The sequence below is a fragment of the Lutra lutra genome, chromosome 3, assembly GCF_902655055.1.
Source record: "Lutra lutra chromosome 3, mLutLut1.2, whole genome shotgun sequence".
Classification (NCBI taxonomy): domain Eukaryota; kingdom Metazoa; phylum Chordata; class Mammalia; order Carnivora; family Mustelidae; genus Lutra; species Lutra lutra.
Genome location: NC_062280.1, coordinates 170,430,467 through 170,457,023, shown reverse-complemented (window position 1 = coordinate 170,457,023; position 26,557 = coordinate 170,430,467). Strand labels below are relative to the sequence as shown.

Below are 26,557 nucleotides of genomic sequence, written 5' to 3'. Positions count from 1 at the left end.
CAAGTTTGAAATCTTTGCTTCATCTATTACCAACTACCTAATTGCAATTTACTAGGCCTTACTTTAAATATCCCATAGGATTGTTGAAGAATTAGTGCAGTGTATGTGAAATGCTTAGTGTGTACACATGCATGCAAACATACACATGTTTTCTGTTCTTCCTGTGTATTCAAACTAATTTAATAAATGGGCTCACTAATATTACGGAAAGAGTTCAAAGACTGTTTTAGAAAGTCTGCCACCAGCTTTTGGGAAAATGCTCTAAGCTCCTCAGACCTACCCACAGAGTTATTTTAATAATCAGCGATAGGTTTTATGTAACAGTGCTTTGCAAACTACAGAGACTTTAACTGTTGTTAGACCGTTCCCTTTATTCTTTGCTACTGGTCATTTAGAGAGCATTAGTTCACTGTATAACCCTTGGGGCCATTGTGGGGTTTTGTTTGTTTGTTTTTGTTTTGGCAAAGCTCCTTGTAGCTCAGGGTTGAAAACCATTTACCTTTCACTACTATTCCTGGTCATATTACTCCTTCCACAAGTTAAAAAAACTACTGCTCTTTTGAGGCAAGGCCTTTCTGCTCTCTTCCCCTTTCATTACTTACCATTCACTCAGTAGCCTTTCATTCACTGAAGATTTAGTATCTTGTTTGACAGTATATTCTCACTCTGAGTCTTGTCACACTCATGAGTGACTTTTGTACCCTTGTCCGTGGTCCCATACAATATACTTAATCTTGACGCCTTCTATATAGTGAATTTTACTTCCACATTCATGGTAGTTATTCCCAGGACCCATCTTGGATCCAGCACAGCTCCAACTCTGAATTCTTAAGTTTAAATACCTCATAATATGATGATAATTTCTCCTGTTACTTAGCTTTACTTTACTCGGCCTTTAACTTTATCAGTACTTCATTCCCCACTGCCCTCTACGTTTTTACTTTCTTCTACCTTTTTTACTTTATTTTCTCTCCAAGTTAGAGATTATTTTCTTCACCTAGACTCTTATCAGTAACCTTCGTTTTCTTTCCCTCTTGGTCTCAATGCTAGGGCATGGCAAAACTTCAGCATGGATCACTCTGTCCATGTTTTTGATGTCTAACTTAGGCTTCTGGAAAAAAATGAATCACTGTATGTGTGCAGATTGTTACCTGACTTCCAGAGTGATCCAGGGCTCTACAATGGGCAATCATTCTTCTGCTTTGTGGTTTTGAACTATTTGGTTTAACACCTCTTGAGAATTTGGTGAAAGATGGGGTCTGTCTTCAGAACAGTAGATATAAGAATATACACATAAAGGTTGACTTATAAATTTAGGAGGTTCACAGAAGCCCTGAAGCTCACTCACAGACTTCCTAGAAGTCCTTTGAATCTTAGTTAAAAACTCCTGATCTGCATATATATTTGTTCCATTCACCACCATGCCTTTTCTGTAATCTTCAAATCCTCTGCTTACCCATTTCCTTCTTCCTCTTAACACATGACTTCTATTCACATCACAGCAAATCCAAAATCCATTAGGTGGGAAGTTCTTCACCCCACCAACTCTATAAACCTATCTACATCTATACTACTTCTTTTGCTTCTTCATATTACTTTGAAAGAGGGACCTGTTCTCGTCCATGCTATGAAGCCTACCTACCTTTTCCTTAGGAATTTTGCTGTTTTGTTTCTCCTCTCTAAACTGTACCTTTAGCCTTTTTACCTCCACTCATGCTTTTAAACTTACATAAATCTCTGTCATTTTAAAAGGAACAAAGCCTCATCGAGCTTCATTTTCCTTTTAGCTGTTGGTTCTCCTTTATTTTTCTTTTTTTGTGTGGAGATTCTCTCTCCCTCTCCCTTTGCTCCTCCTGCCTGCTTGTGCTCTGTCTCTCTAAATAAAAAATTAAATTTTAAAAAAAATTATCAGACTTGTCTCTAAAATAGAGCCTCCTATTATTTGTTGACTGTTTCTACAATGGTTATTCTAATTACAGAAAATGATTACTAAAAGTGATTAATAAATAATTAATAAAATCATACGAGGATGGATACAATAGATATAAGGATGTCATTTATTGTATTAGTTACCATTTACTCATTGTTAACTGTGTGCTAGACATTGATCCAAACACTTGACATGTGTGAGCTTCTCTGTTGTTCATAGGAACCCTACAGGGTAGGTACTGTTTCATACTATCCTCTTACGTTATAGAAGAGAAAACTAAAATACAAGAAGGATGAGTACATTGTTCATAGTCTTGGCCCAAGTGCTATTGTGTGGTGGGGCCGGGATTTACAGCCAGCCAATCTAGCTCTAGTGTCTAGGCGTCCAGTCACGGCTCTCATGCCTCTTGTCCTACTGTATTCTGATTTCATTAGCCACTCTATTAAAATCTAAAATTATAGCTCACTTAAAAAGGTAGGAAAAAGGATATAAGATTGATTGTTTCATATAGCTCCTGGACTGAATTCCTGTTAAAGCAGTGTATGATTTTTATTTCATCCAATAAATATTTATAGAGATCTCTAGTGTGCCATTGCTATAAAAGATAATTTTTTTCCTTTTAAAACAAAGGTAGTCTTTCAGAAAAAAAAAATAAAAATTATGTGTCCCTGCATCGCAAGCATTTCTGCAACTCTTCTGTTCTATATAACTCCACAAATCCTTCCTATAAAATATAACTTTCTTCCTTTAAAAAAAAAAAATTTGTGTCCATAAGTAGGGTAGTAAATTTAGGAAATCTTTTTAATAATCTCTTTAAAATCAGTGTTAATGTCTTTTTCATCTTTGTATATCTGGCACCTATCTTTGTATATGAAGGCAGGCATATGGTACTTTAATAAATACTAAGTATACTATTAGTGCCTTTTATTTCTTCTATTCCTTATTGCAATGTTTATTTATTGCTTTTTATTTCAGTTGAGTCTTGTAAGAAATTGACTTAATTTTTTTTTTTTTTTTTAACCTAGGGGATGTCCCACTCTTGTTCAAGCTTTGCCAGGCCCTAGCACACAAGTTACTGCAGGCAGCAACCACACGGCCGTACTTTTAATGGATGGACAGGTCTTCACATTTGGAAGTTTTTCTGTAAGGAATTTTTAAGCATTAATAGTATTGCATTGTACCATTGCCTTACAGTTTGTCTGTGTCAGCTGTTTTTTCTGGTTTCAGTGCAATTCTTGTGTTATAATTATTGCATATGCATATTTCCTGTCTCCACATCCAGCATACACAAGACCTGAATGACATTACTGTGAAATAATTTTCTTCTCTAGTGTACTATTAGAATTTATTAAATTTAACAGTTATGTTAGAATTTGACATGTTTATTCCAGGTCAAAATCCTTTAAGCATTCAGTAGAGTTATTCTGTCATTTAAGAGCTTATTTCCCAAGTGGCTTGCAAAGATTCATTTTTCTTAACATATAGAACTTTTTCTAACTTAGAACTTCTTAAAAGCCTGGTTTTCTTACTAGATTTCTTTAAAATTATAGTTTCCTTTTTTCCTCTGCTTTTATTTCTCTGTCTCTATTGCCTGTTTTGTTCTCTTTCTGCCAAAGCTTGAAAAGAGTGAAAATGCTCTGAGAAGCTTTATATAGTTTGGGCATAGTAGAGATCAAGGAAAAGCCTTGTAAGACTGTGCTAATAAGCCTATACCATCTCTGATGTGGGTAACTATTCATAACTCCATAACCTAAATCTCTGGGATATAATTTGCAACTATTGATTTTTTTAAAAATGTAAATGTGTACTTTAAGAAAAGAATCTTTTATTTGGAAATGCTTTTAAACTACAGAAAGATTGCAAAAAGTAAGAATAGTACATAGAACACCTTTGTACTCTTGAACCAGCTTCACCTATTTGGTAACATTTTGATTTGCATTATCACTTGCACACGCACGCTCTTGTTCTCTCTTAAGCACTGTGTGTGTGTGTGTGTGTGTGTGTGTAAAACATATTTTTTCCTGGACCCTTTAAGAGTAACTTTGCATATATTATGATCCTTTATTCCTGAATACTTGTATTTTTTTGATTGGTCCAACAGTTATTTTTTGGCATTTTTTGGTCTCCTCCAATTTAAGATCAGATATTGCATCTGACTGTGATGTCTCTTCAGTCTCCTTTAATCTGTACCATTTCTATACCTTTTGTCTATCATGATGGCATTGACATTTTTTAAGAGTATGGTACTTTGGCTTTTGGTTGTTGTTGTTGTTGTTGTTTTAATAAAATGGTCCTTATTTTTGTTTTTCTGCTATTTCCTCATGTTTAGATGTAGGTTGTGTATTCCAGGCCAAAATGCTATGTAAGTGATGATGTGTTCTCCACAGGTATCACATCTGAAGGCACAAAATGCCCACCTGGAAAATGTCTGATTTTTCTACTGCATAATTAGTATTTTTTCTCTTGAAACTAATAAGCAGTTTATGGGTTGACTCTTTTAATAAGATAGTTTTAAGGTATATGCTTCTCTTACAGTTTCCCCCTAGATTTAGATTCCCATTCTTGCCTAAACCAGTCTTTACTATAATGATTGCAAAATGATGATTTTCCAACTCCAGCACCCCCTTACATTTACCAGTTAGCCCTTTGCATTTTATTGTAAGCGGGCGCCCTTCTTTCTCATTTGTTTTTTGTTTGTTTGTTTGTTTGTTTGTTTTTTGGTCCAGATGCACGTATTTGTATTTTCCTCATTACTGTCCATAATTATTTGGGTGCATAGATTGTCTCAGATTTCATGGATCAGAGTCCCTTCGAGCTGGCTCCTATGTTCTTGTGACATGCCCCTTCACTTTGGGGGCATTTCCTTACTTCCTGGCATAACCAGTTGTTTCTGGCTTCTCTGTATCAGTCCTAGAAGCAGCCATTTCTCCAAAAACGAAGGTCCTTTTTAGTGGGAACTAGTTTTAGACCAGCTGAGCACTAGGTGTATTCATTGCAGTGGGGTCTTTAGATTCCCCAGTACACATGTTTATGCATATATACATACATATGGGTATTTTAGAAATCAGAAGCCCATACCAGTACCTCTAATTCCAGCCCATCCCCACAGGGGTCTTTCTTAACCTTCACCCATTCTGTGTTTGTTTCCTTTCCTCCGAAGTAAGAATTCTGGCTTCTAATACTATGAGTACATTTATTTCTCATTCACTCAGTCCTAAAGTATGGTAAAATAGTTTTATATTTGCTTTTCCCATACCACTATAAAAACAAGGAGTTCACGATTTGTCTTTCACTCTCACTCCTGCCCCCTCTCACCTCTGTCCTTCCCCACAGCTAAAGGTGTAAGGTTTATAAGTTCCTTGGGTTCTTACCCCACCCCATTTCAGTGGGATTATGTTACTCCTTTGGAATAGAGTTGGATTCATTTGTTTCAGTTTGCCATTTTTTTTTTATTTAAAAAAAAAGTTAATATTCATAAGCATAGTTACAAATAACAGATTCTTTATGAGGAGCAGCAATAGCCAAGAACAACCCTTCTTCTCCTTGTCCCTGAAAATAAGCCCTTTTACAGTTCTATTTGTCTCACCCTATCCTGGGGCAGGGGTTCATCTCTATAAAGTGAGTAAGATGTCAGGGCTTGGGGGAGAGAGATGCCCTTTCAGCATGGAGATAACTTTGGCCTGGACCAATGAATGATGCTCCCTAGGGATGCCAAAGGGAGGGCAGGAAAGGGGGCAGATTCAGAAGACTGTTAAACAGTGGTGTTCCTCTTCTCCCTGTGATAACAGTCTTCTTCCCCATTCCTGGGAATACACTGGTGAAAATGCTGATGCCTGTTATGTGCTGTCCTCAGACATCTAACGAAAGGGGCTTCTGGTCCAGTGCACTGTTGCAGTTTGCTTTTAGTTTTAGGATCCCTCCTCTCGTATCTTTAGATACAATTTTTATTTTTTTGAATATGTAGAACATTAACATGTTTCCAGAAGTTGAAGTAACACAAAAATAGTAGTGTACTCAGTCAAGTGTCATTTCCTCCCATATCCCCTTTACTCCATGCTTGTAAGTAATGAACTTCATTGTTTTCCAGTCTATCCTTCCTGGGTGTATTGTATAGATACAGGTGTGTTTATATATATGTACACACATATAATTATTTCCCTTTATTTTTCAAAAGGTAGCATTTTATATATGCTCTTTTGTACTTTGCTCTTATCACTTTACTATATCTCCTAGACATCATTCTGTGATAGTTCGTAGAGATCTTCCTCATTCTTTTTTTTTAATATCTGCATAGTACCCTTGTGCATATACACTATAGTTCATTCAGTCAGTTTCTTAAGCTTGGATACAACTTCCCAATATTTTGCAAGTACTTTCCAATATTTTGCAGTGAAAGCAATAAATACTAGTAGAGGTGTACCTTTGAGGTAAGTTTCTAGAAGTAGCTGTCTGGGTTGAAGGTTAGTGCCTCTGCTACTTTGTGGGCCATTTTTGCATTCTCACCAGCAGTGGTTGAAAATGCCTCGCCAGCAGAATATGCTGTCGTATCTTTTAATTTGCGTCAGTCTCATGGGTGAGAAGTGGTCCTGCACACTTTGAAGTCTTTTTCCTGTAGCTGTTACTGTGTGCCTTCATTGCATATTTTGATGTCAAGGGTTAGATTTTCTCTTTGCAGATGATTTTGCCAGTGTTTTTTCTAAGTCCTCAATACTCTACTGTTGTCCCTCAGAAGCTGCCCTTTGCACTCTCCACCCCCTCCAGCTTATAGTGGCAGGTCCAGGGTGAAGACTCTTGGAATTTGTTTTTTTCCTTTTGGTTACAGGTGACTGAAAGGTCATCGGATCTGCTGTTTCCTAAACTGCTATAGACTTGAGTCATGTGTGGTTTTCTTTGTCCTGTGTGTTGGTTTTGTTGTTTGAGGGAGAATGTGAATAGTAATTGAAATCAGCCATTTTTGTCCTCTACCTGCAAAAGTCCTTGTTGTGAACTTTTATGAACTTAACTATGGCTTATGTGTAACCACATTCTGAATCCCATGGGCCTGTCCAGGCATCTGTTGTATTTTTACACTGCTTTTCTTTACATTAGTTGGTTGATAGTAGGGAATAGATATTTATTTCAGTAGTCAGTGACAATTAGAATTATTTTCCTTCTAAAAGCATAATATAACTTTGAATATTATATACTTTGCTCAGTGTTCACATTTTTGTGCTTTTTTGGGGGGTGAGGGGGTCAAAAAATAAGGATAGACATTGAAAGAAGCTGAGAATTAACATTGAAATTTTGGGCTTCTTCTCTGTTTGTGTGGTTGCCACATTGTTCCCTCCCCTGGTTCCACCCAGGGCTTAAAGCTGCATAGCTTTTGCAGTCACTTTGTGGCTATATTTTCTTGCTGTGGTATTGAAGGAGTGATAGAACATGCTAGAAACCTGATAGTTGGGTGAGAATTAACCAGGCTATTTGCAGTGTGCCAGTGTTCTTCAGGTTTTTTGCTAATGATTTCTCATTCCCAGGACTTGCAGATGACCCTGGATGCCATGAGACAGCATTTTCCACCCTCCGTAGTGCTTTGCAGGGAGGGCAAGCTCCTGAACCAGGGGTGGATGTATGTTTACCCATCCACTGTCAGCATTCTTTGATAGCTACTACTAGCTTAGTAATGAGAGACTTTCTATTATTTTTAAAATTAAACTCTTATCTAACCTACTACCTATAGACAGCCATAGTTTTTAAGTGAGTTAATAATTATTTACTTAAGATATCATACCTTACTATTTGGTTATGCTTTTTATCTTGAAACATAAGTAAAATAACTTAGTAACACATAAACATTTGTAAAAAAATGTAGTTTTCTAATTCACAGTTGTAGTATTCAAATATTTTCAGACTGTGATTTTAGTAGTGACTTTCTATCATCTTAAGTACTATCAACTTAAAATATCAAAATACATAGTAGAAGATAGTAGTGACTTTCTATCATCTTAAGTACTGTCAACTTAAAATATCAAAAATATTTTTTTCAGTGATTTTTTTAAATGAACAATTTGTAATGCTTATTTTTTAACATTGTATACTTATTATACTTTTCATTTAAATTCAGGTAACAGTATTTCAGGGCAGTTTCTTGGATGAAAAAATATTTCAGCTTTATTGTTATTTTTTAATAACATACTTTGTGATTTATTATTGGGGGGGAGGTCCTAAGAATAATAGAAATTATTTTATTCCTTTACAAATTTTGGTCTAAATTTCACATGAATTTCGTTAATTAAAAAAAGTACTAACAATTGATAAGGAATAATTTCTCATAGAGCTGTTTTTGTCTCCTGTCTTCTTAACTTTATAAAAAATTATAGATTGTTTATCTAGGAATGTTGTTAATACGGTTTATTTAATCTTTTAGAAAGGACAGCTGGGTAGACCAATTTTGGATGTGCCATATTGGAATGCAAAACCAGCTCCCATGCCTAACATTGGATCAAAGTATGGACGAAAGGCTACCTGGATAGGTGCAAGTGGGGACCAGACCTTCTTACGCATTGATGAAGCACTTATTAATTCTCATGTGCTGGCTACATCAGAAATTTTTGCCAGTAAACACATAATAGGTAATACCCCCAAACGAACAAATGTTCTTCCCAAAATATTTGTCATAACTGACAATAAATGGTTCATCTTTACCTATCATGAGATATATAATCTTAGAGCTTTTTGTTTTCTTTCTATCTGAAGAAATTTAAAAGAAGCTTCTAAATGTCTGTGTTTATGTGAATATTTATAAGCTAGAGAGTGGTGGAAATATGAGCTAAATTGTGATAGGATAAAACCTGTATTGGAAGGAGGAATTTTTCTGTATTGGTTCTTGCCAAATAAATGGTAGAAATTAATTTCTGTGAAAGGTTACTTAAGTCAAACTTTGAAGTTCCATCTATAGGTATAAATCTGTACTTGTGTTTGTGAGATTATAACTAATTATATAATGGAGTGATACAGTATAGAAATTAAGAGCATAAGTTGTGGATTTAGACAGCCTGAGGTTTTGGTACTAATTCTGTTACCTTAAAGTTTTTAATTTATTTAAGTCTCAGTTTCTTCATCTGTAAAATGGATGTAATAATAATACTTCCCTTATAAATAATACTTACCTTCTAAGCTGAGGCATTATAAAAAGGTAATGCACTTTTAAGATGGATAAATATCTTTCCCCAAGGCTTGGTACCTGCTTCTATATCAGAACCTCCTCCATTTAAATGTCTTCTGATAAATAAAGTGGATGGGAGTTGTAAAACTTTTAATGACTCTGAACAAGAAGATCTGCAAGGATTTGGTGTGTGTCTTGATCCAGTATATGATGTCATTTGGAGGTAAGCTCTGTTCTTAAAATAGAGTATTAAATAAGTTCTGATCAAATTATACTCTTGTGGTGATACAATATTCAGGTATAAGGCAGACCTTTTATACATGAGAATTCTCTTGTTTAACTGTGCTTCCCAGAACCTTTGCAGTGTAGTGCAGTGTTTAAGCGTATGTTCTGAGCCAGGCTGCCTTGGGTTATTCCAGATCCACAGTGTGCTTTCTGTGTTACCTTGGAGTGGTTACTTTGACTCTGTGTGCTTCTCTTCTCTCATTTATAAATTTGGAGTGATAATAGTACCTACCTCATAAATTGTTATGAAGAGTGAAGAATTTAGAGCAGAGGCACATAGTACGTGCTATAGAACTATTTGCTGCTGTCATTATATTAAGCAGTTTTACTTTCAAGAATTCTGTTGTTAATTATTTTTTTTTTAAAGATTTTATTTATTTATTTGACAGAGAGAGATCACAAGTAGACGGAGAGGAAGGCAGAGAGAGAGAGAGAGAGGGAAGCAGGCTTCTTGCTGAGCAGAGAGCCCGATGTGGGACTCGATCCCAGGACCCTGAGATCATGACCTGAGACGAAGGCAGCGGCTTAACCCACTGAGCCACCCAGGCGCCCCTGTTGTTAATTATTTTTGATCTGTCAGCAATCTTGTCTGTGTTTTCCATATATCGAATTATTACCAGCTATGTAGAAGAAATTGTGCCAAAGACAATATAGAATAATTAAGATAACCCTTTATGAATATTCATATATTGATAGAGAAATGTAGAAAGATATAGGATTACCAAACTCTAGAAACTATAAAAGTGTAGAGAATGAATATAGGTACACTAAAGATTCAAATTATATTGTATTTGCTTTAAATTTGTTATGGTGCGTTGTATCATAATGAGTAAAGAGAATTTCTGTCCTCAGCATTTCTGGCTTTAAATTCTAGTAGGAAATATCCCCTGCATTACCAGATTGATGTATCACAGGACTTACCTTTCTTTTTCTTTCCCCCTATTTCATAGTTTATTTGGCCAAAGTCAGTGGACAGGAATTAGATAATTTGAAAGGTTTAAGTGGCACCAATGAGGAAAGGGAAAAGACTTCTTTGTCTTCTTCCTCTGCCCATGCCTACTTTCATTTCCGTCAGCCAGCCAGGTCTTAAGAAGCCATGTTTGCTGGGGTGCCTGGGTGGCTCAGTGGGTTAAAGCCTCTGCCTTCAGCTCGGGTCATGATCCCAGGGTCCTGGAATCGAGCCCCACATCGGGCTTTCTGCTCGGTGGGGAGCCTGCTTCCTCCTCTCTCTCTGCCTGCCTCTCTGTCTACTTGTGATCTCTATCTGTCAAATAAATAAATAAAATCTTTAAAAAAAAAAAAAAAAAGAAGCCATGTTTTCTATCAGTCCTAAGGCTGAATTCAGAGTGAAGGAATTACAGTACTTCCCAGGTTGCTGACCAGTCTCCTGTCTTAGTGTTCATTTTGTGGAAAGGCCTGGAAGCCAGAATTGATTGAGTAGCACTCTGTAGTTTCTCAAGCAGCATTATACAGGATAGATTAGATAAGGAGAAACTAGAGGTGATTATATAATAATATAATAAAGATTATAGTAATCCTTATAAAGACATGAGGTGCTGAGAACCAAAATTATAGTGGTCACAGTGAGATAGTGTGGAGGGAATAGAAAGGCACATGGTGTAAAGATAGACTAGGCATTAGTTATTTACTGATAACAAGTCTGTATACAAGAGACTTAGTTACCAAAGAGCAAGCCCTGGTTTGGACTTTGGTTTAAACTGAATTTTATTTTCTATATTTTATTTTATTTTCTATAATCTTTATATATTTTATTTTCTATAATCTTTATATGTTTAATCTTTAAATGAAAGAAATTTACATTAACAAAATAAAGATCAACAGTAGAGACTTTGTGGATACATTCACTAAATTAGAAATACATTCTTTAAATTAATTACTAGCAGAACTGGATTCTAACAATATAACTAGAGCTATTTCCCTCAAGTCTTGACAGAACTACAGAACTCAGAAGTGTAGTGTGCGTTTAGTTGAGCCTCGCCTTCTGCACATATGGTGATAGCAGTGGGAGGGATGATCTGAAATGCCTTGCCAGGTCCTTGAATATTTCCTCCCTTGTTCCAAAACAGAGATTGAAAGATGAAGGGTAGTCTCCTCAAATGTTTCATTAAACAGCTAGAAGGTGTTTTCTTATAATCAGGATCAGAGTTTTATTCCATTGTCCTGACTTCTGGCTGGTTTATATCCTTTGTGTTTTTCATTCAATACTTACACTTTGGGTTTAAATACTTGCAGTACTACACTCTGTAGGTTTAGTAGTAGCTCACTTTGACTTTCCTTCCCGAACAGAGTCTGCTTCCTTTTGTATTTTTTTTTTTTTAAGATTTTATTTATTTATTTGACAGACAGATCACAAGTAGGCAGAGAGGCAGGCAGAGAGAAAGGAAGGGAAGCAGGCTCCCCGCTGAGCAGAGAGCCCAATGTGGGGCTCGGCCCCAGGACCCTGGGATCATGACCCGAGCTGAAGGCAGAGGCTTTAACCCACTGAGCCACCCAGGCGCCCCTCCTTTTGTATTCTTAACAGCTAACTTCTCGGGGCGCCTGGGTGGTTCAGTGGGTTAAAGCCTCTGCCTTCAGCTCGGGTCATGATCCCAGGGTCCTGGGGCCGAGCCCCACATTGGGCTCTCTGCTCAGCGGGGAGCCTGCTTCCCCTCTCTCTGTGCCTGCCTCTCTGCCTACTTTTGATCTCTCTCTCTCTCCCTGTCAAATAAATAAATAAAATCTTTAAAAAACAAAACAAAACAGCTAACTTCTCCTGAGTAATTGGAAATTTAGCATCTGTAAAAAGCAGATAAGTGTTAAGAGTAGCAATTTTAGGGGCACCTGGGTGGATCAGTGAGTTAAAGCCTCTGCCTTCAGCTCAGGTTATGATCCCAGGGCTGGGATGGAACCCTGCATTAGGCTCTCTGCTCAGCAGGGAGCCTCCCCTCTCTCTCTGCCTGCCTCTCTGCCTACTTGTGATTTCTCTCTGTCAAATAAATAAATAAAATCTTTAAAAAAAAAAAAAAAGATAGCTTTCAAGAAGTGGAATTGCTAGGCCAAAAGATTGGCTCATAGAATTTTGATATATACTGCTAAATTGTCCTTCAGTACTCTCTCACCAACTGCAGTGAGAATCCATATTTTCCCATACTGTCAGCATCCGTATACAGTACTTTTTTTTAAATTTTTGCTATTAATTTTAGTCTGTAAATATTAGATAGATACTGTATGGTAAGCAAAGATTGATACAGTAAGATACAGATAAGAATCCCTTGCTCATAGAGAAGTTGTCTTTTTTTTAAACAGAAATATAGACTATATAAAAGTGAATAAATAATACACTTTATAGATCTTACTTAGCATTGTTAAAGAAGAGGGGGTTGCTGTGATTGAGGTTAACAGCACTGACCTATATTCCATTCAGTGGAGACAATTAAGTTAAGACCTTAGAGTATAAGAAAGAACCAAGCACTTGAAGAGTTAGGGAAAGTCTTCTGAGCAGGCAGAGCTTAGTAGACCCAAATACTTTGGTGCAAGAACCTGGTTGTGTTTTAGGAATTTGTAGAAACCCAGTGTGGTTAAAGCATAGTGAGTGAGCAGCACGAAATAAATTCAGAGGGGTAGGCAGGGCCAGGACATGTAGGACTTTGTAGGCTGGATTAGGGAAATAGAATTTTCTTCAAAATAGGAAGTTGTAAGATTTTGAGTTGGGAAGTGACATTAAGATATTATACTTATTGTGTGAAAAAATAAATGGGAAGGAGGCAAGAGTAGTTCTAGGAGGTTCCTGCAGCAGTGCAGGGGAGAGATGATGGCATGAAACTTAGAGTGGTAGTGGTGGGAGGGTGATAGAGAGGAGCAGTCAGCAGCATATATATTTTGGAACAGAGCCAATAAAAGTTGCTTGTATTGGAAAGTGGTTAAGGAAAGAAAGTAGTCAAGGATGATTTCCAAAGTTCTGATTTTGGCATTTGAATAATCATGGTGGCATTAACCAAGCCAGGAAAGGTCGAGAAAGGGACAGATTTTGTTAAGATTTCTGTTTTTGACATGTTAAGTGAGCCAGGTTCAAAGGACTGGTCTGGACTGGGATATATATGTGAGAATTTTTAGTTTACAGGTGTATCTAAAGCTATGGTATTGGACACGATCACATAGACAGAGTATGTAGGTTGAGGAGGACTTATAAGATTTAGAGAAGTTAGGGAGATAGGAGAAACTAGTTGGGAGACTAGAAGGAGCAGTTTACGAACTACGGGAAAAGCAAGAGGGTGTGCAGACATAGAAATTAAAGGGGGAGTGGGTCAAAAAGAAGAGTATTCAGTGATGTTAGAATACTGCTGAGGGCTTACCTGAGTAAATGACAAAAAATTCCATTAGGTTTAGCTACTTAGAAGTTATTTGCAATTTTGAGAATAATTTCATGGAAGTGGTTGATGTGCAAACTAGACTGGTGTTTGAAGAGTGAGTGGGGCATTTCCCTTCTGGCAATTTGGTAAACTAAATACTTTAAAGGGGGCCCTATGCGTTAAAAAAAAAAAAAAAAGTTTGTATTTTTATACATTGGCTTGACACTCATCCAAGATGTTGCTAATATACTGCCCCTGTTTTCCACCCCCATCTCAAAGAAAGAAAGCCAGCATAAAAATAAAAGTCATACCTCGTGAGGTGACCCTTGAGAAGTAAGCAGTCAGCACTATAAACACGGGATTTCACTAGGGGCAAATGCCGATAAGCAGTGCTGCAGTTTGGAAAACAGGTGTTGTGCTAGCTGCGAGGTGACTAAGATGGAAACTGATCCTGAAACTCTTTTCGAGGTGACTAAGATGGAAACTGATCCTGAAACTCTTTTAAGCTTCTGGCCTTGGAATGATGCTAAACTGAGATTAAATAGGTAATACCCCTGTGTCTCCAGCAAAAGGCAAGTGTAAATCATCTTCAGAGAAAACCCCTCCTCTGTTAGGCCCATATGGTTTTAATGTATTAACATTCCATCAAATAGGAGCACAAAGTCCAAGATTGCTTAACATATAAACAATATTGCTGTTAGTGAAATTCAGCTACAGACAAGCAACAAGATCAGTTTCATCTTGGAACTAGCAGAAACAATATAAATTATATATGAAATGTTTAAAAATAAAAGATGAAATTGATCAAGCAAAAGAAACTCATGAGACTCAAAATGTTGAGGCATATTTGAAAAACAACCAAACAAAACTTTTGTAAGTGAAGAATAGTTGTTTATCTAAATGCATGAGTAGACCAGATTTGAAGAATTGAGAGGAAATTACACAAAATGCCACAGAGACAAGAATATAAAAAATATGAAAAAGATTTGAAGAATATAATGAAAAGATCTAATAGAAGTCCAAGAAGGAAATTTTAGAGATTAGAGAAAATAGAGGAGAAACAGTATTTGAAGAGATAATACCTAAGAATTTTCCAGAACCAAAAAAAAAAAAAAGATTTAAATTCAGAAATATTAGAAATTATGTGTTCCCATTATTTGCAATCAGGAGAATTACAGTGAAACTATAGAACACTAAAGACCAAGAGAAAAGTTTTAAAAGCAACCAGAGAAAAATAAATAAATAAGCACACACAAAAAAACCAATTAGATTAAGAGATTAAATTAATAAGCAATTGTACTAATTATAGCAGGTACTTTCATAGAATTTATTCTCCACCAAGTATTATTTTTAAGTTTAAAATAAAAAAATTTTGTGCTAAAATACATATAAAATACATAAAATAATTGTGCTAAAATACATAAAATAATTGTGCTAAAAAACATGAAATGTTACCATTTATAAGTGTATAATTCAGCAGAGTTAAGTATATTCACCCTGTTGTCTAGTAGATCTCCAGAAGTGTTTTCATCTTGTAAAACTGACACTCTATCCCAAAAGAACAACTCTCCATTTCTCCTTCCCTCCACCCTGGAGCAGCCACCATCTACTGTCTATGCATTTGACAACTTTTGATAAAGAAGTGGAATCATACAGTACTTGTCTTTTTTGTGACTAGCTTATTTAACTTAGCATCATGTCCTTGAGATTCATTCGCATTGCACCCTGTGACAGAATTCTTTCTGAATTTTTTAAGACTGAATAACATTCCATTGTATGTTTTACTGCATTTTATTTATCCACTCATCCATCCATGGTTGCTTAAGTTGCTTCTACCTCTTGGCTGTAGTGGATAATGCTGCTATGATTGTGAGTGTGTAAATATCACTTCAAGATTCTCCTTTCAGTTCTTTTGGATATATGCCGGAAGTGGGATTGTTGGATTTAGTTGCTCTTATATTTAGTACATTTGGATCATCAAGCACCATTGATTGAGAAGTCCATCCTTAATAAATGAATCTGAATGTTAGCTGTATCTGACACAAATCAGATTTTCAAAAAAATGATTATTTTCTATGTAGGCTTACCAGTTATGAAAAAATGAGTACTTTGTTCTTCCTTCCTGTCTAAGTCTTGTACTTAAGCTTTAGGAGCTGTGTTTAAAATTATCCACAGCAGCATTTTTTTTTTTTTTTTGTATTGGAAAATTGAATGGTTTTTTTTTTTTTTTTTTTTTTTTTGCTATCAGTAATAGAAGGACAAATAGGGGGCATCTGGGTGGCTCAGTCAGTTAAGCTTTTGCCTTCGGCTCAGGTCATGATCCCAGGGTCCTGGGATCAAGTCCCACATTGGCCTCCCTGCTCAGTGGGGAGTCTGCTTCTCCCTCTGACAACCCCCTTCTCATGCTCTGTCTCTCTCTATCACGCTCTCAAGTAAATAGATAAAATCTTAAAAAAAAAAAAAAACTAGAATGGACATATAGTTGTAATATAGTCACATGAACTATTAATATTTTACAACAAGATGGGTGCCTGGGTGGATCAGTTGGTTAAGCAACTGCCTTCAGCTCAGGCCATGATCCTGGAGTACCAGGATCGAGTTCCGCATCAGGCTCCCTGCTCAGCAGTGAGCCAGCTTCTCCCTCTGACCCTCCCCCTTCTCATGGTCTCTCTCTTTCAAATAAATAAATAATAAAGTCTTAAAAAAATATCTTACAACAAGAATGAATGAACTTAAACAGTCATACATCACTGTAAAAATACATTGTAAGAATATTGTTTAAAGAAAGGAAACCAGGAAAGAACACAGAGTGTATCCTGTTCATATACGGTTCAAAATATGAAATTTAAGTAATATACAATTTTGATATAAACATATGAAAAAAATCATAAAAGCAAGAGAATGGTAAACTCTTGAAATTCAAGGTAATTGCTACTTTTGAAGGAAAAGGGAAGAAATTGAGTAGGGATGAAGAGCCAGTGTACTTAAAAGATAGTGGTAATATTCTTTTTACTAGTGCATATTCTTCTTCATTATTATTATTATCCATTATTCTTCATACCTCATTTTGAAAATATTTTGTTACTATTCTTTTGTATGTACTGTGTAGTTGATAAAAACTTTTCCAAAAAGAATTCATAGCAAAAAAAAAAAAGTGGTAAAGAGGTAGAGGCAGCTTTTTGAGAATTTTTTTGTGGAAGGGATAAGAGAAATGAGATGATGGTTGGAGGGTATTGTGGGTCGCTTATAGGTTACTGTTTATTAGTGTTTGAACATCTACATACACTTTATTAGTGCTTCCTTTCTGAAAACCGCATTCCAGGTCTTTTGCCCACTTTTGATACTGGATAGATTGTCTCTTATTGATTTACAGGATTGTGGATATTATTGTTTTGTCTCATACGTATGTGTCACCTATTTTCTTTCAACTTGCCCTTTGTCTTTAAACATTTTTTATGGAGTTTTTGTTGTATAGAAGCTTCATATATGTATGCTGTTGCTCTGTTACTTATAAAGTATCCTGATCTATAATACTGTTTCATTCAAATTATTTCACTTGTAGTGACAGATAATTTTATTTATATATTTAACTCAGAGAAAATAATGAGCTACATTTTGTCCTCTTTAAGCTGACTATATTCTCTTTGTATCATCAATTATACTTTGGAAATTTAGAAACTGTATGTTGAGGTGCTATGATTATTCTTTCTTGAAGGTTTCGACCAAATACTAGAGAACTGTGGTGTTACAATGCTGTGGTTGCTGATGCCAGACTTCCCTCTGCAACAGACATGCAATCCAGATGCAGTATTCTAAGTCCTGAACTTGCCTTACCAACAGGATCCAGGGCTCTCACCACCCGCTCTCATGCAGCTTTGCACATTCTAGGTAGGGTTGCTCTTTTGATGATCAGCTAATTTTCGTTAATATGTGCTGAGGATTTTTTTTAAAGAATATTTAGATTTGTGTTTCGTTTTCTCATATGTGTTAAACAACAATGTGCTACTTGCAATATACGTTAAACCCTCTTTCTTAAAGAAATTTGTTAATCCCACAAACACCAACATACCAGGCTTGAACCAACACAATTCATGTATGGCCAAACATAAAGCATTCCTGAATATAATTTCTATCAGGCAGATTTTTTAAAATACTATTTTTGTTCAGCTTTAATATAAAAACTTTAGAGATGCAGATGGAATATTCAAATGTATAATTATAAAATTTAATTTATATACATTATTTTAAAATAAATGCTACAAAATATTTTTATATAATTATGAATTTTATATATATTACTTCTGTTTTTTCTTATATAACACAATTTTCACAGCACACCAACTTCACTTCTATTTATAATATATAAATTTAATTTATAATACAGCATTTTTTCAGAATTTATATATATTCTTGTCATAGAAGTTATATACCAATCCATGTAACTACTTATTTATTGCTTTTAAGAAGACTCACTTATGGTTATCTAAAATTTGCAGTTCTGAAATCATATTTCTAAGTATAATTAAATAGATCATACATATAATTCCTTGCTTCTTTTTTCTCAAATTTCATGTGGTAATCATTGTAAACATCCAAAACTTGTGTTGATTAAGGTTCTCTCAGCCTGCTGTCTTCCTCATGTAGAACTCTAAGAATCTAAAAGTAATTCAGAGTTTCATAAAAGGAAGAACCATGTAAAGACTCAAAGATTGAGTGAGTCCAACTTTTCAAGTTTTTGCAAAACATTGACATATAGAATGTGTTTAAATATAATTACCCAAATAGGGGTGCCTGGGTGGCTCAGTGGGTTAAGCCGCTGCCTTCGGCTCAGGTCATGATCTCGGGGTCCTGGGATCGAGCCCCGCATCGGGGGGGCTTCCTCCTCTCTCTCTGCCTGCCTCTCTGCCTGCTTGTGATCTCTCTCTCTCTGTCAAATAAATAAATAAATAAATAATCTTTAAAAAAAAAAAGAAAAAACGTTAAATTTCCTTTAAAAAAAAAATATATATATATATATAATTACCCAAATAGAGGAGAATTCTTACTGGTTATAGGTATTCTTTCATGAAACATTGTCTAAAGCTTAGAATACATTTTTGAACATACTCAGAGTTGATTATTTTAATTTGTCCCCTACAGCATCTCATACCATCAATATAATGGGAAATTTTAATTTCAAGGAGTTGAATTTTTGTTTGTTTCTAGGTTGCCTTGATACCTTAGCAGCTATGCAGGATTTAAAAATGGGTGTTGCAAGTACAGAGGAGGAGACTCAAGCAGTAATGAAGGTTTATTCCAAAGAAGATTATAGTGTAGTAAACAGGTTTGAAAGTATGTATATTTATGTTTAAGAAATATTGTTATTTAAGTGAAATATATATAGAGAGATATTTTATAACATTAATTATTATTTGTATCCTTTAGGTCATGGAGGGGGCTGGGGTTACTCTGCTCATTCAGTAGAAGCTATACGTTTTAGTGCTGACACTGATATTTTACTTGGTGGCCTTGGTTTGTTTGGAGGGAGAGGAGAATATACTGCTAAAATTAAGGTAAGCAGTTTTTGACACTGTTGCCCTTTTTTGTTTGAAGATGTTGGTTTTGACTTAGTTTATGATTTTATATATATATAATATATAATAAAGGACTTGAAACTTTGCTAAAATGTAATGCAGTAGTAATAATAGATCATGGACTCATTAGAAAATCAAAAGTCAAGATGGGAGGAAATGAACAGAAAATGATTTTTTAATAATTTTAGGCTGAAAGAGACTAGTCCATCTCAGTCATTTGTGCTGAACTTCCTATTGGTCTAGGAATAGCAGGACATTTTGATATGCCCCTGATACGTTTTGATGCAGGGACATTTTGACATAGCTTTAAAAGTTTTTTAGCATTTTTGATGCCAAATCCTTTGTAAACCAACATGATCACCCTGAGACAGGGACCAGGGATGAAGCAAGAGATGGAATATGGGGTATGGATTTCATCGGGCAGACAAAATAAAAATAATCAAAAGTCCTCAGTTTACTGTACCTGTTCATCTCAGAAAGGGTCTGAGGTTATTCCAAGCAAAGGATGTGCTCATTCTTTGAAAATTCACTAAGAGCTTGAATGTTCCACTTCTTAGATTAATCTGGTTTTGCCTTTAAAATAAAAGAGAGGGGCGCGTCTGTGGCTCAGTCAGTTAAGAGTCTGACTCTTGCTTTTGGCTCAGGTCATGATCTCAAGTTCCTGAGATCGAGCCCCAAGTTGGGCTCCACACTGGAGATGGAGCCTTTTTAAGATTTTCTCTCCCACTCCCTCTTCCCCAACCCCCAACCCCTGCTCACATATGTAAGCTCTCACGCTCCCTCTCCAAAAAAAATTAAAAATGAAAAAAAATAAAAAATAATTAAAAAAAATAAAGTAAGAGAGAAAACTACAGTTTGTGCCTTAATTTCAGTAGCAGGCTTCATTAAAAATTCTAATTAAATACCATCTGTTTAGGAGATCTTTTCTTAATCCTCTCGGTAATATCTAAAACTTATATTACTATGTTAAAACTCCCTTACTATGATAGTTTTTGAGGACAGTTCCCCTAGAAGCCGAACCAGAACTGACAAACTGTTAAAGATACAGCTTCTTTCTGGGTATAATTGGAATACACATGCTAAAGAAATACAGATAATATAGAAATTAAGAAAGAATTAAAAGCCCCTTGAGTTATATAGAGGATAGGGATGAAATAATAATTAAGAACACTTAATTATTAATACAGTGGCATAGGTAGGTAGGTAGGTAGGTACATACGAAGGAAGGAAGAAAAGGAAAAGAAAAACTCACGTGGATAAAATGCGTTGGTTGAGTTCTCTCATTCCATCACATGTTTATATTTGGTACAGAACAGCTGAGAACATTTGCTATAAATAGATGACTATATAAATAAGGAGGACTGAGATTAACATAGACCGTAAGTTTCTTAATTTAAATATGTAGGGTTGTGTATTTAACATTAAAAAAGCAGGCATTCTGATTTTTATATTCTGCAGTGTCCAACACATTATTGGAAACACACAAAATTATAAACATTCAGCAGGTTTGCATGACTGAGCAACTGGACATGATGTGTTTTTCTCCTTTTCCCAGCTGTTCGAGTTGGGTCCTGATGGAGGAGATCATGAAACCGATGGAGACCTTCTTGCAGAGACCGACGTGTTGGCTTATGACTGTGCTGCCAGGTAAAGATTTCCTCATTACTCAGCAGCATCCTCACATACTTAATGTAAAAAATTCATTGTGAGTGAAGAAATGTAAGAATGCTGTTTTTAATATTCTGTGGGGATGCCTGGGTGGCTCAGATTGTTAAGCATCTGCCTTCAGCTCAGGTCATGATCCCAGAGTCCTGGGATGGAGTCCCACATCAGGCTCTCTGCGAAGCCCTCTCTCTCTCTGCCTCTCATCCCTCTCTCTCTGCCTGCCGCTCTGCCTACTTGTGCTCTCTCTCTCTCTCTTTCTCTATCAAATAAATAAAATCTTTAATAAATAATCTGTGATAAGATGCTTGAGAAATTAAGCTGTATATTAGGTAAGGTAAGTGCTGCATTTAACAGGACTGTACTAAAACTAATAGTGTTTTCCGTATTTGTATTTTAAAAGATAAAATATTTCTCCATTGAAGATGAAAATATATATATATTTTGCACACTTTTGTTTTCATGTATCACTTAGAGAGCACCTACTGTGCTAGCTTTCTAGTAATGTCCTAGAATTACTTACTACCTGTAGCAGTATGTCTACAGTACCAAATAGTCATAGAGAGCCATAATTCAGATCACTCATGTGGCCTGACACCATGCTTGTAGTATGTCCTTGATTATAACACACTTGGGGAGGTGGCCAACTTTACTGAAACCTGTTAGGATAATGGGTTTCCTGTTACCAGAATCTGGATGTTTATTTATAAAGCTTCATTAAAAGTATGAAGAGAATTAGCTTTTATCAGTCCTCTCTGTGTAATCCCAAGAATTCTCTCTTGTGTTATGACAAGATAGTGATTTGTTTCAGGGGATATAATGATGAGGAAAAAATAAATTGAACCTCATAATAGTAATAATAAACTGTACTTGCCAGTAATAACTATGTTAAAACCTTGTGTGTTACATATAGCTTTTTGCTAGTGAAAATGTGTATTTACTAAAAATGGCAGTAAGACATTAAGTTTGTTTTTAACAGATAACTACTTTTGAGAACAAAATAGTAAACCCACAGAAAATTTTTAGTTTTTTCACTATAAGCACTCAGCAGTATCAGGAGATATTTTTTAGTTGTTTTTTTATGTGATATACAAATGAAGATTAGGAAGATTTTAGGAAATTAGCTGATTGATTTTTAACAGAGCCTTAAGATGCCATTGTCACTTCGTATTTATTTTTGAGCATATAATTATGAATCAAAAATATATTGATTCAAAAAAATATATATTGTTTCACGTACAGAGAATCACCTAGATTTTATTAATTTCCCTGCTAACAAAGCCCAGGTTCCTAAGGCTAGAATTAAAGGACTTCAGTAATCTTTTACAACATCTTTTTTAACTTTCTACCTAACTATACTTTTTTATCTGTCTTAATGCTTTAACCTAACTGGACCCCTTGTCATTTTTAACCCCTGTTTTGTACTTTCATACCTCTACAGTGCATTAATTTTTTCCCTTCCTCAAATACCCTTCTTTCTTTTCTCTATCCCAGTGACAACCACTACAGTCTATTACCTAAAACTTTATCAGATCTCCTTATTTACATACAAGCTTTCTCCTTCTATTTTAGTAAATTTTTTGTGTGGTTACTGTGACAGGCACAGTTCCAAATACTTTATCTGCATTTCCTCAATCCTCAAAACAATCCTGTGATCTAGACATCATCTTCATCCCTCTTTTCACATGAAGAAACTGAGTCACAGAGATGGTGTAATATCTTACCCAAAGTTACACAACTAGCAGATCACGAAGCTGAGCCTTGAACTCAGGCCATCTGACTCCAGAACCATTTTCTTAACATACTTCCTCTCAAAACACTTTAAAAAACTGAGATTCAGAGTTTCTTTTTCCAATTAAATTGGCATGTGTTTTTTGTTTTTTTTTTTTTGAACAATTAAAAAAATTTGTGTTATTTTAATGAGAGCTTTATAACATTTAACCAAGTTTTAGAATTCAAGGTAAGGAGTGCCATCACCATGACAACAAATGACTATTATGTGTATGTTCCTGTGCAGATATTTTTAGTTTTTAATTTGTTTCAGACTTTTTAAAATAGGTTTTTAATGATGTTCAATAAGAATCTTACACAATGAATTTTCATGTTTTGTTTATAAAGGATATATAACAAATATTTGTAACAGGGAAGTGCAAAGGCATTGTCTTTGACTCACTAATTTTTCTCTCAGAGAAAAATATGCAATGATGTTTGATGAACCAGTTCTCTTGCAAGCTGGTTGGTGGTATGTAGCATGGGCTCGAGTGTCCGGACCCAGCAGTGACTGTGGATCTCATGGACAAGCTTCTATTACCACAGATGATGGGTAAGCAAAATGTTTAAGTATTACTTAAACAACTCTCATTTTTGTTAGTGTAATATTGTTTTAGCAGCTCAGTCTCTCAGAAGGATAAAAATGTCAGTAGGACTAGATCATAATGTGACTGCCAAACATTAAATTTATGCAATCTCATGCCAGATTAAGGTCTAGACAGAACAGGGAGAGAACAGGACTGCTACTCTTTGCTCTTGTCATTTGTCATTTGTATGTATTTCTGGGTGTTACATCATTTAAGAATTTATTACCAATTAGAAATTACATAAAGTGACAAGAAGAGTGAGGAATTTGGAAACCATAAAAAAGAAATAAATACTTGCTATAAAATTTGACAGTCCTTATAAAAACAGTTTATAAATTTCAGAGTTTTAGCAATATGAGATGGTATAGCTTTAATAAGATGTAGGGGGAGATTTACTGTTTAAATTTCATATGTAGAGTGCTTTTTAGTTTATAAAACTCTTTCATATCTATATTCTCATTTGATGCCCTCAGCAGTTTTGTGAAACTGTTATTAGCTCTGTTTTCCGCTTGGAAATAGAGAGACAGGAGGTGAACTGACTTGCTGCACATCATATCACTGCTGTGTGGCAGAATGAAAACTAGACCTGGAATCTCTTTTGACTCTAACTCTAGCCGCCTTTATTCTCGGTACTCTGGAGATGTGTGTTTGAAAGGACTATCATTTAGAAGAGAAATTCAGTTTACTCCTTACTTTTCTTGAGCATGAACTATTTGAAATGAGTAGAAGTTATGTAATAATATATTTCAAACAGTTTTGTTCAGCTTATAACAAAGCTTATCAAAAACAGAACAGGATAATTAATGAGGGGAATTCTTTGTTCCTGAATGTTCAAGTGGAATGTATAAAATAAATTAAGCCTGCTGTAAAGTATCCCTTTCAGACTTACTCTAAGATTGTGTGCTAGCACTAGGGAGACTGCTTTGATCCTGGACTGTGTGATTCCATATGCAGCTCATTGAACTTCGCAATATCACAGCAGTTTGAAGCTAAAGCTTATCGTGTGCGGTTGAGCAGATTTTAAACTCTTTAGAAGTTGAAGTATTTTGTTAAAAGCTTATTGTTCTGGGGTGCCTGCGTGGTTCCAGGGGTTAAGCCTCTGGCTTTGGCTCAGGTCATGATTTCAGGCTCCTAGGATCGAGCCCCACATCAGGCTCTCTGCTCAGCAGGGAGCCTGCTTCCCCCTCTCTCTCTGCCTGCCTCTCTGCCTACTTGTGATCTCTGGCTGTCAAATAAATAAATAAAATCTTAAAAAAAAAAAAAAAAGCTTATTGTTCTAGGGGCACCTGGGTGGCTCAGTCCTTAGGCACCTGCCTTCAGCTTAGGTCATGATCCCAGAGTACTAGGCTCCCTGCTTGGCTGGAGCCTGCTTCCCCCTCTGCCTGCTGTTCTCCCTGTATGTGTGCTCTCTCTTACGCACGTGCACTCTCTCTCTCTCTTGTTCTATCTCAAATAAATAAATAAAATCTTAAAAAAAAACAAAAAGCTTATTGTTTTGGTTAAAGTTGAGCTGGGGGAGACTAGCAGGAGGCAGGACTGCTGCTTACCAAGGAATTCCTGATCAGGTTTAATTCCTTTATTTTAATTCATGAAGCCATTTCAGAGCTTGAACCAAAATAAAAACAACTCCTTTTTACTTGTATTTTTCCGTAAAGAATGAATCTCTGTTCATTAACATACGATTTGAAAACACTGTTGTCAAATTTCTTATTTCCTTTCATGTATCTTGAATCATGTTGTTTTGTGGTATCATTGTTATTTTTTCTCTTCTTAGGGTGGTTTTCCAATTTAAGAGCTCAAAGAAATCAAATAATGGTACAGATGTTAATGCTGGTCAGATACCTCAATTATTATACAGGTATTTAGCATATTTATAGTTAATTAATATGATTTAGTCCTTTGTTATAATGATCTAGGATACTATAAAATATATGTGACATAATGAAATTATTTGAAGCACACAGCAAGTTATAATATACCAGTAGAAATATAGCTATTTTTAACAAAAACACTTAATATTTTGTATATTTTTAAACATCTTCTACATTGAGCTGAATTTTAAACTTTACTTCATGACTCAGATTATCTGTATTATGCCATTAGCAGTATTTTATGAGACTGACGCGCTGCCTACTGCGCTAAGGCACTACCATTAGCAGTATTTTAGTAACTTGTTTCTTTATCTGGATTTTCATACCCATTTCAAAATATTATAAAGTAATAAAAATTTGTCTTAGAGAAATGATACTGGGACATTAGATGGGGACTTCAGATGCAGGCCTGATTGATTTCCTGCTGTCTTATGTTTCCTGTTGGTACTGTAATGGAATGAGTAGAAAATCTCTTACTGTTGAGGGGTGCCCTTACTGCTGAAAAATTTCCTCCTTTTATTTGAAATGTCAAATAATAATTATCCATGTGATAATATTTATTATATTTATAGCATTTAAGAATTTTAATTACTTCCTGGTATTTCAGACATTTATGGAAGCATATGCCTATTATCCATCTATCTCTAGTAGATTACTATAATAATATTTAGAATGAAGAATTAAAATATATGTAAACCCTCACTAAAAAATGTCATTCTTTGAGTGTAAAAAATCTAAAGAAATACCTCTCCAACAGTGACTGTCTCTCATGTCTTTCTTCCATAGTAATCACTTTTAAGACTCTAGGTGGTGTCCCAAGAAGAGATTTTTGTTTGTTTCTATGCAGTTTATTATAGTTAGAATTCATAACAATTAGCATTATGAACATAGCAACTTGCTCAGACTACTGGGTACACTGGTCGAATAACTTCTTAATAATATAGCCCTTAAAATTTAATAGTAGCATATTTTGCTATTGCAAAAATGTATATTTTGAAAAGAAAAATGTCATTGGACTTTCCAACATAAATTTATGTGTGTCTGCTACCTTCAGACTTCCAACCAGTGATGGCAGTGCCTCAAAGGGCAAACAGCAAACCAGTGAACCTGTACACATTTTAAAGAGATCTTTTGCAAGAACTGTCTCAGTGGTAAGCCATTTTTTTAAAATTTCAGGGTTTTTTGTCCGGTGCTCTATTTCATTTTGATATTTAGCATTTAGCCACTCTTCTAAGCGTTTATCTCAGGAGAGTTTTACAAACTCAGATTTGTTTTTATATTAACACTGAGATCCCAGGCCAAAGAGTAAGCCCTTTAAATAATGGGAAAATAGAGATGTTGAGTGACTTTACCATGAACTTCAACATGAACTGATATAACTGGTGGGTT

General features: G+C 35.4%; 1 protein-coding gene and 1 long non-coding RNA gene across 14 annotated transcripts in view; one reads left to right on the top strand and one right to left on the bottom strand.

The window, feature by feature from the left end:
• MYCBP2 (MYC binding protein 2) overlaps positions 1 to 26,557 on the top strand; it is a 259,246-nt gene that overhangs the window by 94,393 nt on the left and 138,296 nt on the right. For all 13 annotated transcript variants that reach the window (XM_047720174.1, XM_047720176.1, XM_047720180.1 and 10 more), the window contains 10 exons: positions 2,956 to 3,073; positions 8,334 to 8,538; positions 9,141 to 9,294; positions 17,421 to 17,593; positions 18,911 to 19,036; positions 19,130 to 19,257; positions 20,834 to 20,925; positions 23,129 to 23,263; positions 25,072 to 25,155; positions 26,223 to 26,319. In XM_047720174.1, the coding sequence (XP_047576130.1) occupies positions 2,956 to 3,073; positions 8,334 to 8,538; positions 9,141 to 9,294; positions 17,421 to 17,593; positions 18,911 to 19,036; positions 19,130 to 19,257; positions 20,834 to 20,925; positions 23,129 to 23,263; positions 25,072 to 25,155; positions 26,223 to 26,319 (1,312 nt within the window). The remainder of the gene's footprint in view (positions 1 to 2,955; positions 3,074 to 8,333; positions 8,539 to 9,140; positions 9,295 to 17,420; positions 17,594 to 18,910; positions 19,037 to 19,129; positions 19,258 to 20,833; positions 20,926 to 23,128; positions 23,264 to 25,071; positions 25,156 to 26,222; positions 26,320 to 26,557) is intronic.
• On the bottom strand, positions 18,574 to 20,595 carry LOC125094718 (uncharacterized). Its single transcript, XR_007125668.1, has 3 exons — positions 20,531 to 20,595; positions 19,742 to 19,851; positions 18,574 to 18,632 (listed from the first exon to the last, which is right to left on the bottom strand). It is a non-coding gene; the product is annotated as an uncharacterized LOC125094718 (long non-coding RNA).